The sequence below is a fragment of the Pituophis catenifer genome, unplaced genomic scaffold (assembly GCF_029215685.1).
Source record: "Pituophis catenifer annectens isolate HBS135680 unplaced genomic scaffold, rPitCat1.0.hap2 SCAF_3, whole genome shotgun sequence".
Classification (NCBI taxonomy): Eukaryota; Metazoa; Chordata; class Lepidosauria; order Squamata; family Colubridae; genus Pituophis; species Pituophis catenifer.
In genome coordinates, this window is record NW_027256883.1 from 100,075,701 (window position 1) to 100,093,299 (window position 17,599).

General features: G+C 37.7%; 1 protein-coding gene across 1 annotated transcript in view; it reads right to left on the reverse strand.

Moving 5' to 3' along the window:
• The window catches only part of DIAPH1 (diaphanous related formin 1), a 205,472-nt gene that overhangs the window by 114,749 nt on the left and 73,124 nt on the right, over positions 1 to 17,599 (reverse strand). The window contains 5 exon segments of the mRNA XM_070940849.1: positions 577 to 756; positions 2,774 to 2,838; positions 4,300 to 4,415; positions 13,436 to 13,552; positions 14,549 to 14,667. Of these exon segments, the coding sequence (XP_070796950.1) occupies positions 577 to 756; positions 2,774 to 2,838; positions 4,300 to 4,415; positions 13,436 to 13,552; positions 14,549 to 14,667 (597 nt within the window).

The following is a 17,599-nucleotide window of genomic DNA, read 5'->3' on the forward strand; positions in this document are numbered from 1 at the left end:
TCACAGGGAGACCAAATTATTGTTGCCAGCAGAACTTATGGTAGAAAAAAAAGCTTTGAACACAGCCAGACTGGCACTATAGGAGATGCTGTCAGACATACCGCAATGCATTGGACCACACCAGTAACCCAGGGTTTATTATAGGGCGCTCATATTTCTCAACTAGCAACTTGTTATATTTGCTATAAACTGTCAAGACATAATTGGATGTGGTGGGGTATAAATCCATAAATAAATGATATGCTTCAATCCCAGAATTCATATCCAATTCATTTTATTCACAAAGAACAAAACAAATGTTTTACATCATGCCACCAACTATCCTGACTCCCTCTCTTGAACATCATAATAAAAGGGATGTCATATAGTGTGGAATAGCAACATTTACATGCATCCATTAACATCCCAATATCCTAAAATTTTACAGTACAGCTTTTGATGTCCCATTACCCATTCTTTCTCCAAGAAAATAGCAATATTTCTTCTTCCATTTTATGATTCTTGAGACTTAGGACTTAAACATTAAATGGCATGTTTCTCTAATGTAATCAGTTTATTTATACCATTGCTCATTACCTCATCATTCAACAAAGAGCTATTAATTTCTAAGTTTTGCTTCTCTGAGGTAATACGCTGTTTCTCAGCTGCCACTGTTTCTTTCTCCTGAAGTAAATTTTGAATTTTTTCCTCAAAATCACTTTCCTTCTTCTTCATTTCAACTTGTAATTCATGACGTGCAGTCAACTCAGATTCCAGCTGAAAGAAAGAATTATGCACAATAATCATGCCAATATACTCCATATGCCATATTGGTTAAATCTCAAGTGAGATAATATTTTCCTTCTTGGGGAGTACAACAGACAATGCTGATTAGATGACAAGGAGATAAAATTTAATACTACTAAATATGAAAACATTTCAGCAGAGTATGCGTTAATTAGTTTGTCATAATCCAGGTCAAAAATGAAATTATTAAATAAAAGGAAGTTTTACATGTAATAACAAAACCATTATTATAAAATTCTGAAATATACAGTAATCTTTTAAGAAAAATAGTAAAGAAAAATGTTCCAATGTTTGTGTTTTCTGTGTTACATTTTACTTTGGTGAACATTTTAAAGATAAGCCAATTTTATACTGTCTTTGTAAAAAACAGCAGAATATAGCTTTTAATATAGATGGATGAATGAATGAGTGACATTTTCAGAGCACTGGCAGTTCTAAACCCTGGACAAAAAGAAGATGAGGTAACTTGTATTAGTATAAGTGCAACATGCTAGGAAAGCAAATGAAATTCTTAAGTGATGCTGATATATCAGGTCACTATTCTATGTAGCTTGGTTTTATCTTGGCCAGCCGTGATTTACCAGAAATCCTTCCCTCTTCTGCTATTCAAGGTCCTTTTACTTGAGGTGACAAGGACTGAATCAGAACCTTTTGCAAATCTCTCTTGGCTGTAGGATTTGTTTTTTCTTTTTAGTTGATACATTTAAAATTTCTTTAATAAATTAATATCTCTTCTTGATTCCTAATACAATTTTCTTATAAGATATTCAGAATGATGTGCGAACAATTACCCCTGGTCTATAAAGTCTAGATTTAATGATAGTTTTCCACTTTATCAATGAAGAACAATGTTGTTTCCTTCTATCAATTAGTACAAGGGTCCCCAACTCCCGGACCGCAGCCAGTTCGGAACAGGGCCACACAAGCGGCGGCCTGGTTCCGAACTGGCAGTCATGATGCAAGAAACTCCACTCACGAGTGGTGAGTGCTTGCGCCCATGTGCGCAGCCCCTCACAAATGCAACTCCACTTGCACAAGTGGCGGGATTTCACACGTGAAGCTCCACTTGTGCCAATAGCACTTGCACTCGTGCTATTGTAGTTGTACGTGCTCATGCATACACACCTGCCACTCACAAGGAACCATCCCCCCCCATGCTGGGCCACCAAGCCGCAAAGGCTAGGGATCACTGAATTAAAAGTACTGAACTGTTGCTGCCACCTGCCTTTTCTGGCATTAAATATACAAGTAAATTTGGTAGGACTTGGTCTATATACTGTTAAATGTTTGCTAGCAATAGTAAAAATCCTCTAGCAAATTAAAAATATACAGGATGATGTGTATTTAAGATTAATACATGAATTATACATATAACCTACTTTAGAATGTTTAAGCTTATACATATTTTTCTTTTCAAATGCACCACGATGAGAAATAGAAAAAATAAACCTGTTTATAAATATATAGTTAGTTAGTTCAGAAATGTTAAAAATAAAGGACAATGAAAATAAAAGTTTATGATAGCATGCTACTCAGTGAAAACTTTGGCATACCACTTCCTATTTGGGGAATGACTTTTATGGCACCCCATGAAAAAACAGTATTGCAGCAATGTTCTAACTGTTATTGCTGTTATTGCTGCAAAATTTTAAAAAAAGAATGTACTTCTGAAGATGAAACCAGTATCAATCCAGACCTGTAATGTTTGGGAGAAAGCCAAGGGAATACTCCTCTTGCATACTTATAAATACTTCTCCTCTTTGCATACTTATAAATAGTAGTCTATGAGTACTAAAGAACAGAGGCATCAAGAAAAAAGAACTCAACAGAAATAAACAGCTATCAGCACCACAAATGGAATAAAGGAGTTTTTTTAAAAAATGAAGATATTTAAAAACACAAAAGTAAATTTAAACTGTTCTGAGTAAGGAAAAAGCCAGTAAAATAAAGGAAGAATGAAAGATAAAGAAAAAAATATGATTGTAACCTTCTTCTCCAATTCCAGGGTTTTAGCTTCACTTTTTGCCACCTTAGTTTGATCAATGAAATTATCTACAGGAAAAAAAAACCAAAGTAAGAATACTGTGAGAAAAATTCCCCTTTACACTAAGCAACCCTATAGAATAGAGGTGCATACTTTTGGGGAAGGAGTGGGCTTTTTCATTTGAGTGGCATCCTCAGGTTGTGCAATTGTATAGACGTAGGGGAAAAACTGAACTGGATTTTATTTTATTTATATTTAATTTAAATTTAGTGAATGTAGTTAATTTCTGGCCACCTATTTAATTATTAATTGCATCACATTTATACTGTACTTAGCTGCAGGTGTAAATGCTATAGCAATTACCAAACTAAAAATTATAATTTACTACTGAAATCTTTGAAAGCCACACTCAAAGCTTTCAGGAGGCAAATATAGCTCGGAGCACAGCTCTATTGTAAAGCCTTACTCAAGGTTATGCATTGCTTTGTTACGTCCTGTTGTGGCCCACCAGCGGCCTACACGGATTGTTGCTGATCCCGATTATGAGGAAGCTGGTGTGGTGTCGCGCCAGCAGCCTGTGCAGCCGGCGCTCGAGTCGGACAGCGAGGAGGCTGAAGAAGATGTGGTGCCAGAGGCAGGGATTCAGCCAGGGCCTTCAGAACCTCCAGAGGCTGCTTTAAGTGAAGAGGATGAAGTGGAGGAGCCTCTTCTCAATGCACAAGCACACAGAGCTGCCAAAAGACAGGAGTGGTTTCTCAGGAGGAGGTCTCCTCGAGAGTAAGGCTTGGGGCTAATTGGCCACTCCCTTAGCCTATTTAAGTTTGCACACAGCTTGTAAAAAACTGCAGGAAACAACGTGTGTTCGCTGATCATTGAGTTTGAATTTTCTCTGCAAACCTGGCTTCTGGGCTTTCTGCAACTCTAGTAAGACTCTTATCTTATCTGTGGAATTTCTGGCAGGTTGTTAAGAATGTTTTATTAATAGCCTGCATTTGCAAAAAGACTGTGTTTTGAAGTAAACTGAGTTTTGTTCGGAGTTTGTGTGCTACATTCTTTGGGATCCGTAGCTGGGGCAGAACACGTCCTTGATTTACCAGACATAGCTGAATATGTACATATCTGTCTTTCACTCATGTCTTTTACTTTTCACTCATGTAACAGATCAGAAATAGATCATTTCTTGTGTCTCAGTATAACTGAAAGAGCAAAAAATGTCATGCTGGAGAGATTTTCACCATGAAATAAAAGTACAATTGTGGCAATGCTTTCAATAGATTGTAGGTACTTTGAGCAAACAGTAAGAAGTATTCTGCAATCTTTATTCTTTAAAAAAAATCTAATATACTAATATATTAAAAATCTAATCAATTAATATACTTAAGCTGAGTGATTTAGTTTTTACAATGGGACAAAAAATGATACAAATATATTCACTTTCTGTCAGCTCATATAATAGTAACAAACAGAAAAATACATTTTTCCTGGACAATTAGCAAAATAAATATAGCTATCAGTGGCATCAGACTCACCTATTAAGGCCTCAACATTAAAGTCAAAGTGTTTGCGCTTAAAGTCTGGGTCAGCCCCATTCCTGAACAGAACTATCTGTGAAATGCATTCATCGATTAATTTAAAATATTGAGGCCTAAGGCAAGAACAGATATTAAAAAAAAAGATATTAGTGCTGATAATCAGAAGTAAAGCTTCCTACTCAAAAAACTATGTACCGTGTTTCCTCAAAAATAAGACCCAGTCTTATTTTCTTTTAGGCCCTGAAATAAACACTAGGGCTTATTTTCAGGGATTGTCTTATTTCTTTTGAGTGGCATTGCCACGAGGTGGGGAGGTGGAGATGCCTGATGCACACACCGGCTTACCTGAGGGCCCCTGTGGCTCCATGCCCCGACAACTGGCTTGCAGCGGCAGCACCAACAAACATGTGCAGCAAGAGCCCATGTGACCACAGCCCCCCTTCTTCCAGCACCATACTCGCTGGTGCTGCAGCCACGAGGCAAGCCGGGGAGGGGGGTGGAGGATAAGGAAAGGTAGGGGAGGGGGTGGAGCTGCCACATGAGCATGCTGACTTACCTCAGGCTCCGCGCAGCCAGGCCACACACCCCTAACACTAACTCACAATCCCTAACCCTAGCCCTAACCCCGCCCCCATCCCATCAGTGCAACCTGTATGGCATTTAAGTTTTGATTGCTGGGCAAGACCTCTCCCAACAGAAACTTCTTCCCAGCTTCCCTTCCAGAGCAAATTGCCTTTGTATAATCAAGCCCTGGAAGATTATGGGAAGCATGTGTTTAGAAGCAATGTGCAGCCTCTTTTAGTAATGAGAATTGCAGGAAATGCTGTCCCTTTCAAACAATCTTCCAGGGCTTGAACGCCACACTTTCAGCTTGATTTCCCACCCCACCCCCGCCAGGCTAGTCTGGTGGGCAGGATTGCCTTCCTCCTTCCCTACTGCTGTGGTCAGCAACCACAGGAGGTGGTCAGGAGGATTTTGCATTAACCTTCCCCTGGATTGGGGAGGGAATGGAGATTTTACAGTATCCTTCCCCTGCCATGCCCACCAAGCCACCCCCCAGAATTGGTAGTTAATTTTTTTTTTATTGAAAAGTTTTAAAAAGTTTTACAAACGTTTCCCCTTCCCCCTCCCTCCTCCCCTTCCAACCCTCCCCTCCCCTTCCCCTCCCTCCCCCCCCCACTTCCCAGAGCAAAATACAGGGTATAACATTTGACAATCATAAGCTAACATAAGCTAATTATCTATAACCTCCTATCCCCCTCTTGAACTTTTAACTCCCCTTTTACTAAACTAAATTTAAGTACTTTATAAAATCTCTTTGATCATTCATAAGCTATTTGAAATTTTTTAGTCCAATATTTGCCTTGAATATAATCAATCAATCTTCTCCATTCTAACATATATTTCTCATTTGAATGGTCCTTTAGATATGCTGAAATTTTCACAATTTCTGCTAAATTTACTACTTTTAGTGTCCATTCTTGAATAGTAGGTAAATCTTCTTTCTTCCAGTACTGCGCCACCAAGAGTCTTGCTGCAGTTATTAGGTTCAAAATCAAATTAGTCTCTATAGCCGTACAATCTGTAATTATACCTAACAAAAACAACTGTGGAGTAAACTTTATCCTTTTTTAAAAAATATTTTGAATAATCCACCATATTTTTATCCAAAATGCTTTAACTTTTTTACAAGTCCACCAAACATGAAAATAAGTAGCATCAACACAATCACATCTCCAATATTTGGGTTGTAGGTTTGGGTACATACAAGCTAACTTTCTGGGATCCAAATGCCATCTATAAAACATTTTATAAAAATTTTCTCTCAAATTTTGGGCTTGTGTAAATTTTACATTTCTTACCCAGATCCTTTCCCATGTTTCCATCATTATTGGTTCCTCAAAATTTTGTGCCCATTTTATCATACAATCTTTAACTAACTCTGTCTCCGAGTCTATTTCTATCAATATATTATACAACCTTTTTATGTGCATTTGACTCTGGTCCCTAATTTGTTTTATCAAATTTTCTTCACTTTGTGTAATACCAATTTTCTGATCTTTTTCCCATCTATTCTGCAGCTGTACGTACTGAAACCAGGTTTGAATTGCCCTTTCCTCTCTTAATACATTCAAAGACTTTAACTGTAGTACATTTCTTTCTGTAATCAGAAGTTCTATATAAGTAATTACATCCTGTCTTTGTTCTATACTTATATTTTCTATTGCATGTCTGGCTACTACCCACATGGGTATCTTGCCATTCAATTTATATTGGTATTTTTTCCAAACACGCAGGAGAGCATTCCTTAATATGTGACTTTTGAAAGTCCTATCCACCTTCTTCTCATAAACTAAGTAGGCATGCCAACCATATAGCAAATCATACCCTTCAATATTCAATATTCTTTCATCTGTTAAATTAATCCAGTCACTAATTGCTGACAAAGCAGCTGCTTCAGAGTACAATTTTAGATTGGGCAATTTCAAACCTCCTCTTTCACGTATATCCTGCATTATTTTTAATTTGACTCTCGGTCTCTTCCCTACCCAAACAAAGTTATTAATGCCTTTCTGCCATTCCTCCAAATTTGCATCCTTTTTAAGTATTGGTATCATTTGAAAGAGAAATAGAAACTTGGGAAAACATTCATTTTAACTACTGCTATTCTTCCCAACAAAGACAGTTGTAATTTTTTCCATTTATCCATCTCTATCTGTATTTTATGCCATAACAATTCATAATTATACTTGTATAATTTCCCATTTGACGTTGCAATAAAGATTCCTAAGTACTTAACCTTTTTCACTATCTCGCATCCTGTTACTCTTTCCAATTCTTCTTTTTGATTTATATTCATATTCTTAGCTATCATCTTTGTTTTCCCTGTATTTATTTTAAACCCTGACACTTGACTATATTGCCTAATTATATCCATCAAACCTGTAGCTGAATTTACTGGTTGGGTTAAAGTTACAATCAAATCATCTGCAAATACTCGTAATCTATAATCATGTTGCCTGATCTTAATACCCTGTATGTTATCCGAGTCCCGTATTTTATTCAGCAATACTTCCAAAGTTAAAATAAACAATAATGGAGACAAGGGACATCCCTGTCTTGTTCCTTTCTCAATTTTAAAAGTTTCTGTGAGATTACCATTAACTATTATTTGTGCTGTTTGTTTCTGGTATATTGCCTTAATAGATTGTATGAAATGCTCTCCCAACTGCATCTTTTGTGCTACTTTCACTAAAAACTGCCAATTCAATCGATCAAACGCTTTCTCTGCATCCAAAAATATAAGCACTGCATGGACTTGGTTGTTCTTCCCCAAATACTCCAGTATATTAACAATTTGTCTTACATTACTTTTCATTTGTCTCCCTTGTATAAATCCAGTTTGATCTTTATGAATCACTTGTCGCATAACTGACATTAGTCTATTTGCCAAAATTTTTGCGAAGATTTTATAATCTGTATTAAGCAATTATATGGGTCTGTAATTTTTGGGTTGACTATGATCTTGATCTTCTTTCGGAATCAGGGAAATAAAAGCTGTTCTCCAGGATGGTGGCACCTCTCCTCCCCGTTGTATTTTAGCAAATAATTCCTTAAGAGGTTCTACCATTTCTAATTGAAAATTTTTATAATACACTGCTGTCAAACCATCTATACCAGGAGCCTTTCCACTTTTTAATTGCTTAATTGCCAGAAGAATTTCCTCAGTGGTTATTAATACATTCAATCTTTCCCTTTGTTCATCAGTAATTACAGGAATATTTTCCTTCTGCAAATATCTCTCTATATCATTATCTTGTATATTATCACCAGCATATAACCTCGTATAAAAATCTAAAAATGCTTTTTTAATCATATTCTGTTGATATACCTCTTTACCTTTATACTCTATTTTTTCTATTGTACGAGATTTTTGTTTTTTCCTTAACATATATGCTAACCACCTGCCTGGTTTATTTGCATTGCAGAAAGTATTATGTTTGGCATATTGCAAGTTCGTTGCAACTTGATCTGACATCAACATATTAAACTGTCCTCGCAATATTGTAATGGCTTCTTTTATATTCTTGTCATCTGGGTTCTCCACTAACGCCTGTTCCTTCTTTTTTATTTCCTCTTCCAATTCCCTCCATTTTTCCCCCTGTCTACATCTATAGGAATTATTCAAATTTATTAAGACTCCTCTCATATATGCTTTACTTGCATCCCATACCATTTCCACAGATGTACCTTTATGCATATTTAAAACAAAAAATTCTTTCATTAACTTTTTACATTCTATCACATTTGCCTCATATCGAAATAAGTTTTCATTCAGCCTCCAACATCTCCTAGACCCCTCCCCAAACTCTAATTCCATCCACACTGGATTATGGTCTGTTAAAGTTCTTGGACATATCTTCGTCTTCTTTACCCTGGAAAGAAAATCATTTGTAGTTAGTATGAAATCAATTCTAGAAAAAGATTGGTGCCTATCAGAAAAAAAAGTAAAATCCTGTTCTTTAAAATTTCGTTCACACCATATATCTCTCAACTCCATATCATCCATCATGTCAAAAAAAGATTTAGGCAATTTAGCCCATGTTTGAATATTTGGCAAAAGAGTCTTTTTGTCTTTTTTAGTGTCCAATACACCATTCCAATCACCCATCATTATACATGATTTGTAATCCATTTGTATTAATTTTTTATGCAAAAGTTTATAAAATTTCTCTTGTTGTTGATTAGGTGCATATACTCTCTCTAAAAGTATTTTCTTCCCTTCTATTACTAATTCAATCATTATATATCTTCCTTGTGGATCTGCTTCAATTAATTTAGCCATTAAATCTGTTCTTAAGTATATAACTATGCCATTTTTCTTCTCAGGAGCTGATGCAACAAAATGTTTGCCCAGTCTAGCATTTATTAGGTATTTCTGATCACTTGTTCTAACGTGTGTTTCTTGCAAACAAATTACATCATTTTTAAACTGTTTCAAATAATGAAATATGTTCTTCCTCTTTTGTGGTGAATTTAAGCCATTAACATTCCAGGTCAAAAATTTATTTGCCATCCTTGGCCCCTGAAAGCTTATGGAGCACCGACTGGAAGTCCTCCTGGAATTTCCTCTTCAGTCTAGCTCCTCCAACGGCTTCCATATTTGCAATTGCAATTTCTTGGGTTATTATCTGACTTAGTTGCTTCTTTAATTCTTGTTCTTTACGTCTGGTTGCTGCTCGAGTTTGTCTTTGATCCTTGGGGGTCTTCCATTTTTTCAAATAAATCCAAAAGTTGAACATCCTCTGAAAGTTGCAATAATTCTTGTTGAGTAGTCAAAACACCTCCTTGAGCTTGTGCTTGCATAATTTCCTTTTCCCCCTTTCTGGCCTCTCCTGCTTCTTTCCTTCTTCTGGCTTCTGGAGATGGTTGGTTTCCAGCCTTTAGTATAGTAGTGTAAAAAATCTCTTGCCTTCCCAACTGAGTTGAGACGATGTCTCTCACCCAAATAATTCACCACTAATCCGGCTGGAGCTTCCCATCTGTACTGCAACTGACGCCTTCTAAGTTCATCAACTAAAAATGCATAGTCCTTTCGAGATCTCAACATTTTGGGGGGAATTTCCTTCATTACTGAGACCTCCTGTCCTGCCACTTGAAATTTCTTCTTATAAGAAACTTGTAGAACTCTGTTTCTTGTTCTCCTTGTAACAAAGTAGATCACAATATCTCTTGGTAGTTGTCTCTGTCTGGCAATCCATGAATTAACGCGATAAATTTTGTCTATTTGCCAGTCACACTCTGCTTTAGATTCTCCAGTAAACTGAGCAAGGGCTTCTACAAAAATCTCTCTGAGGTTTTCCTGGTTATTTTTGTTCAAGCGTCTGATCCTCACTGCCCATTCCATCGCTCTGTATTGTGTCATTATGAGTTCTGCTTCCGCCTTTTCGATCTTATTTTGAGCCTCTCCCAATTTAGCTTCCACATTCAAGTTAAACTGGTCAATTTCATCCACCCTTTCTTCCAATGATGTAACATGACCCACCAGTCCCTTAAATGTTTCAACAATATCTTCTCTTATTGCATCATTTTGGGTTTGAATTGTTTCTTTAATTTCAAGCAGTTCCTCAGACACTTCTTTAATTTTTTCCTCAAAACGGAGTGTGATTTTTTCTTCCAAATCAGTAGACAGTTTCTTTAAAGCTCCTTGAAGAACTTCTAGTGTCAGTGTTTGTGTATCTGGTGGGGCTAACAAAGACTGCATTTTTGATGTTTGAGCTGGATAAGTCCCCGCACTTTTAGTCACAACAGTTTTTATTTGCTTCGCAGCCATCTCCAAATTACACTTTCCCACCAGCCACTCAACAGAACCAACAGGTCTTCTTAATCTCAGTCCTTAATAATTATTATAGCTTGTTGTAGTCAATATTGTATTCTTTAATTTCCAATCCTCAAAATTCCCCAACAAAGTCTTTTAAAAGGTGCTGACACCGTTAACGAGCGTTAATGAGCGTTAACAAGCACTTTCTCTTTTAACTTTCGTTTTCACGCCCTTAAGCAACTCAGCGCCATCTTTTTTAAGCTTTCTCCCATCTCAAGCTCCGAAGGAAGTGGTAATTTATTAGAGTTAAAGTTTAGTACTTGCAGTTGTGATTTCTCCTGTCTTTGCTCTGCCTGCTTTAAAGTCCAATCGGTGTAAAATCATTTAGTTCGCAGGGGTGGTCGCGGCGCCCTGTTCTGTTTGAAACAGAAAGGTCCCGGATCCGGAGCTTCTTCAGGTGCTTGGGGAGCTCTCACCCTCCGCACCCCAGGATTAATCCTGGAGGTCTTGGGGAGCTCTACCCACACCTGCCTGCTCGCCTTCCCCTCTTCTCCCGAGGGGAAAGTTCCGAGCCGCTAGAACAGCTGATTTTCGCTGCTTTAGCAGCTTTACGAGATTGCGGGGGTTAGCGCTCCCAAGGGAGCTGCCGCCGACGCCTGCGGTGCCACTGGAAGTTCGGTAGTTAAAATTTTTGAAACCCACTACTGGGGTAGGGCTTACAGGTAAAACTCGAAAAATTAGAATATCGTGCAAAACTTCATTTATTTCAGTAATGCATCTTAAAAGGTGAAACTATATGAGATGGACTCATTACATGCAAAGCGGGATAGTTCAAGCCTTGATTTGTCATAATTTTGATGATTATGCCTTACAGCTCATGAAAACCCCAAATTCACAATCTCAGAAAATTAGAATATTGTGAAAAGGTTCAATATTCTAGGCTCAAAGTGTCCCACTCTAATCAGCTAATTAAGCCATAAAACTTGCAAAGGTGTTTTTGAGCCTTTAAAGGCACCTGAGCCTTTAAATGTTCTCTCAGTCTGGTTCAGTAGGAATCACAATTATGGGAAAGACTGCTGACCTGACAGTTGTGCAGAAAAACATCACTGACACCCTCCATAGGGAGGGAAAGCCTCAAAAGGTGATTGCAATAGAAGTTGGATGTTCCTAAAGTGCTGTATCAAAGCACATTAATAGAAAGTTATGTGGAAGGGAAAAGTGTGGAAGAAAAAGGTGCACAAGCAGCAGGGATGACCGCAGCCGGTTGCTCAGTGGTCCAAAGTCCTCTTTTCTGATGAGAGCAACTTTTGCATCTCATTTGGAAACCAAGGAGGAATAATGGAGAGGCACACACTGCAAGATGCTTGAAGTCCAGTGTGAAGTTTCCACAGTCTGTGTTGATTTGGGGAGCCATGTCATCTGCTGGTGTTGGTCCACTGTGCTTCATTAAGTCCAGGGTCAACGCAGCTGTCTACCAGAGATTTTGGAGCATTTCATGCTTCCTTCCGTGTGGGAATGCGGTGGCCATAGTACATGTATAGACCAGTTTAATTGGTTGGACACATGTATGGAGCTTGGCACCGAAATAATCTGAGTGGAAAAAGCGGGTTCATATGGATACTCTCTGAAGGGCCCTATTCGTTCTCTCTTTGTTCATAACATAGGCTGTGCCTGCATAGCAGAGACATCTCCTTGTAGAACATTCCTGAGGCTTGAGGTAATCTGATACCGGGAAGATGGGCCTCCCGGCTAGCAGCAAATATGATAACATGGCAAAGTTAAGTTTTGTTTTTACATTAGGTATCGCTTTCCTAGAATTCACGTGATTTACTGTAATACGGTAGGATGTGAAAGTTATGTCCAGATATGGAGAAAATCCTTTGTATCATGGATGTAATATGAGAATGTATAGCTGTAATCATGCCTTCTGATACGCCCAATACCCTTGCTTAATAAAAGAGAGGTCTGGAGTCAGCTCGAGGCTCTCTCATCCCGAGAAACACCTGTCCTTGTGTTATCTCTAATCTGAACCTCTCATGAGGAGCGCGCCAGGATGATCGCAACACTTCCGCAGATGAGCTTTATGGGGATGCTGACTTCATTTTCCAGCAGGACTTGGCACCTGCCCACACTGCCAAAAGTACCAAAACCTGGTTCAATGACTATGGGATTACTGTGCTTGATTGGCCAGCAAACTCGCCTGACCTGAACCCTATAGAGAATCTATGGGGCATTGCCAAGAGAAAGATGAAAGACATGAGATCGAACAATGCAGAAGAGCTGAAGGCCGCTATTGAAGCATCCTGGTCTTCCATAAACCTCAGCAGTGCCACAGGCTGATAGCATCCATGCCACGCCGCATTGAGGCAGTAATTGATGCAAAAGGGGCCCAAACCAAGTACTGAGTACATATGCATGCTTATACTTTTCAGAGGTCCGATATTGTTCTATGTACAATCTTTGTTTTATTGATTTCATGTAATATTCTAATTTTCTGAAATTGTGAATTTGGGGTTTTCATGAGCTGTAAGCCATAATCATAAAAATTATGACAAATCAAGGCTTGAACTATCTCGCTTTGCATGTAATGAGTATCTCATATATTAGTTTCACCTTTTAAGTTGCATTACTGAAATAAATGAAGTTTTGCACGATATTCTAATTTTTCGAGTTTCACCTGTATTTTGCAAGCAGCATGAAAAATCATGCTAGGGCTTATTTTCAGGGTAGGTCTTATATTTGGGAAAACACGGTACATACATCCACACATCAATATCTTTTCACAATATTATAAAGGGTTTCCTTCTCTACCTGGCCTCATAGTCATTGCGGATTAGCAGGAAGTGTTGCAAAATTGAGAGGAAATGTTGTTCTGCCTTAGAATCCTTTACTGTATTCAGGAGAATCTGGAAGATTTCGTTGAAATCAGTAAAAAAAATTAAGGATTCAAAAGCCATTCAAAAGAAATACAGATGCACAGTGCTAATTCATAAAAGAGACCTAGTTTACTTAATTAAAACCTGATTTCTGATCACTTAGCTATCTCTCTGCTTCAGTAGGAGTTCCCACATATACCTTCAAGGATTATGCCACATTTTCTGTTACTGGAAGCTTAAAATATATTTCCTTAGGGAAGAATATTTTCTAGAGTGTGTGTGTGTGTGTGTGTGTGTGTGTGTGTGTGTGTGTAAGTATGTACTGTATATGTACACACACACACACACACACACACACACACACACACACACACCTTGAGAACCCTTGTCAAGTTCAGGGACTAAGCAGTCCAAGCAGTCACAAGGAGTCAGCACTGACATAAGATATAACATGGTGATGTGTCAGTGCTGACTCCTCGTGACTGCCTGTTAACTTGACAAGGTTTCTCAGAAGTGGTTTGCCATTGCCTGCTGCCTAGAGCTGAGAGAACAGGATATAAATCTGACAAACTATAATCCTACTGTAACAAGAGAATCTTGGAGACAATAACAACATAAAATAACATAAAACAATAGGATTGGAAGCGACCTTGGAGGTGTTTTAGTCCAACCCACTGCTTGAACAGGAGACCCTGTAACATTCTGACAAATGATTGTCCAATCTCTTCTTAAAAACCTCCAATAATTAAACCTTCCATTAATTAATTGTTCTGTTAGGAAATTTCTACTTAATTCTAGGTTGAATCTCTCTTTAATGCTCTTCCACCCATTACTTCTTGTCCTGCCCTCACGTGCTTTAGAGAATAAGTTGACCCTCAAATACTGGAATATTGCTATCATATCATCCCTCATTCTTTGTTTTAGACTAGACAAACCTAGTTCCCACAACTGTTCATTGTATGGTTTAGCCACTAGACCCCTTATTATCTTTGTCTTATATGCTGAGTTATTGGATGATTGAGTCATATATTTTGAAATAAAAGGATATTCCATTTCTATTCGAATGTCTTCCAAGCGGCCCCTGAGTTCTGCAGAATCCTCTTCACCATATTCTTCAAACACCTGCAGCTGTAGTTTCAGCTCCTCATTGTCTTGAGCATGCAGTTCCTGTAAAGGACACTGTCACTTCAGAGAATATCCACTAGACATTATGACCCTTTTTTATTCCAAGAAAACTTCAGATTATTTAATGATTGTTTTGTTTTCTCTCTTCCCTTTCCTTTCTCCCCTCCCTGCTCCCCACCCAATAAGAGAACTAATTTGTTGAAATTACTTGAGACAAGAGAAAAGTTGATAAACACAAAACTGATGACAATGTCCCTGTCCAAACACCCAGGACATAAGAAGAGAAGCTATTGTATTATTTATATATAGACAATTCATAATTGAACACAAATTGCTCAAGGGCACAAATGACATACAGGGTAGTCCTCAACTTATGACCGCAATTGGGACCAGAATTTCCATTTCTAAGCCAAACAGTTGATAGGTGAGTTGCACCTGATTTCACAATATTTTTACCATGTCCTTAAACAAATCACACAGCTTTTAAGCAACCTAGTTTTACCAATTGACTTTACTTGTTGGAAGTCATCTGGGAAGGTCGTAAATGGTATCACATGACCTCTGGATATTGCAACCATTGTACACACATGCCAGTCAACAAGTACCCAAATTTTGGTCATGTGAACATGGTGAAACTGCTATGGTCATAAGTGTGAGGACAATTTGTAAGCAACTTTTGTTGTACCTTCAAACAGTAACTGAATGTTGAGGACTAGCTGTATACAGATCTTAATTAATAAAAAAAGATGTGAGGCTGAGGATACCAAGCACAGTTCTATCCTTTCCGTACAAGGGATAGGTATGTAAGAGCTTCTATGAAAAGGGCTAACAGCAGAGTTCTCATCTTCATTCAATAATCCATTACATTTCCAACCACGGAGACTACTTCATTTGCATAACTACACATTCCTTATTATTTTAGTTCTGTATCATTCTTCCTTTTGAGAATCCTAGGTAAATAAGGCAGTTATTCTTTTGAAATATGGCCAGTTATAAAAGAACACAGGTATTCCTTGACTTATGACCAATTGTTATGCCAGTTCAGAAAGACAATGGGGAAGCTGGCAGGAAAGGTTGCAAGCTGCTGCTGCCGCTTGCCAAACAATATTTCTTAAGTTTTTTATTTTTTATAAAGATATCAAATCAAAGCATGAACAGTGTGGCATCTGGGTGTCATATATTCTAATACACATAAAACTCTTCAGGTTAATCATAATCATTACATTCAATCCGCTTATGTATTTCTAATACACACTTGTGTTAAATTATAGTCTATCATTGTTCAATTATTTCATGTTTTCTCTTATTACTTTCATTTTATGATATAAAATGTATACACTAATATTCCCCCTTCTCTTATTTCTATCATTTATTCGAGTTTTTAATCATATCACCCTTTATTAAGAGACTTTTCCTTTCTTTCCTATCTAACTTCTAATCATATCACCTATCTAAAAAAAGAAAGAAAAGGAAAAGAGAAAAGGAAAAGCAACTCAGAACAACAACAAACAGAAATCATCCATTCATCATCTCTTGCCCCCTTCAATACTTTAATTGCTATGCTTTAAAAGAAAAATAGGAAAAAGGAAAAGCAAATCAAAACAACAACAAAAATCATTTATCCATCATCTCTTGCCCGATTCAGTACTTTAATTGCTATGCTTTTTTTAAAACTTGCCTCCCGAATTCCTCTCTCAAATCTTTTTCTCTGTCTCTGTCTGCTTCTTGACTGTTCAATCTAGGTATTCTTCCCACCTCTACCCTCTTCCACTGCCTAATTTCTAAAATTTCTACTCAGGCCCCTGTCTTCCTTTCAAACATATCTTCCCACTCTTTTAATATATTTTCCCCCTGGTTTAATTCACCAATCACTATTATTTCCATTGTTGTCTCCTCTTTGTCATCTTCCTTCTTCATTTCTTCTGTTGACTCCTCCCTTTCCCGGGTATCTTGGTCTTTGCTCATCATCCCTCGTACAGTATTTTCCTTTTTTTCCCATAATCTCCTTAAATCCTTTCTCCATTATGTCTTTTGTATTTTGAAAAAGTAAGTCCATCTCCTTCACAATTCCACTCATTTCTTCCTTCTTAAGTATCTTGTTTTATTTTAAATTCAATTTTTATCCAGCTGTCCAAGAACTATTTATTCAGTCTTTAAGTTACCCTTCAAGGAGAGCATTAGTCCCCGTTCTTTATGTCCCAAAGGTTCCATTTGAATAGTCCCAGAGGTTATCAAAAGCCCCTTTACAGATTCAATCTTCTAGTATAACGTTCAAGTGTCTCTTTAATTGAATAGCCTCCTCATTTTCATATTTGGGTCTCAGTAATCATAGGGTAGCTAGAAGTAATCCAATGGGCGTTTTCACTGTTCTCATACAGGTATTCCCAGATTTGTAATTTTTCCTTTCGTCAGCAGGTGGCACTCTCCACTTAAATTTCAATTTACTAGTCCATCGTCCATTGTCATTTTGATTATAAAACAGTTATAAAAGTAGAATAAGTTTTGTAAATAAATAATTCCAGCATTTAAAATGCTTTCTCAGTACCATGTCTTCCAAATTTAGGGGTCCAATTTTCTATTTATTTCAAAGTCTATTATTTTACTCTCATGTGCCTTCATTTCCGGTCAGGTATTTCCTTTGAATGCCCTAAAATGCTTAGACGCCGCTTAAAACATAGTTCTGAGCAAGTAGCTCTAGATTGTTTCTTGGGGTTAAATTTAGAGCAAAAGAAAATCCTCTCCCCCAGTTCCAGTCACTGTTCACCTACTTCACTCCAATACCAGTCTTAGATGTTCATCGATTGTCCCAGTTTTGTAGCAACCATCTTTAGCTGACTCTTCTTCTTACCATGGCTGAGAGGGAAAAAGAACCCCAGGCCAGACAGGAGAGCTGCGACTCTCCTCGACCTCGCAGGGTGTCCCTCTTTGCTTCACTGCCCCTAGGGAGGGGCTTTGGCTCCCTTCAGAGCCCACA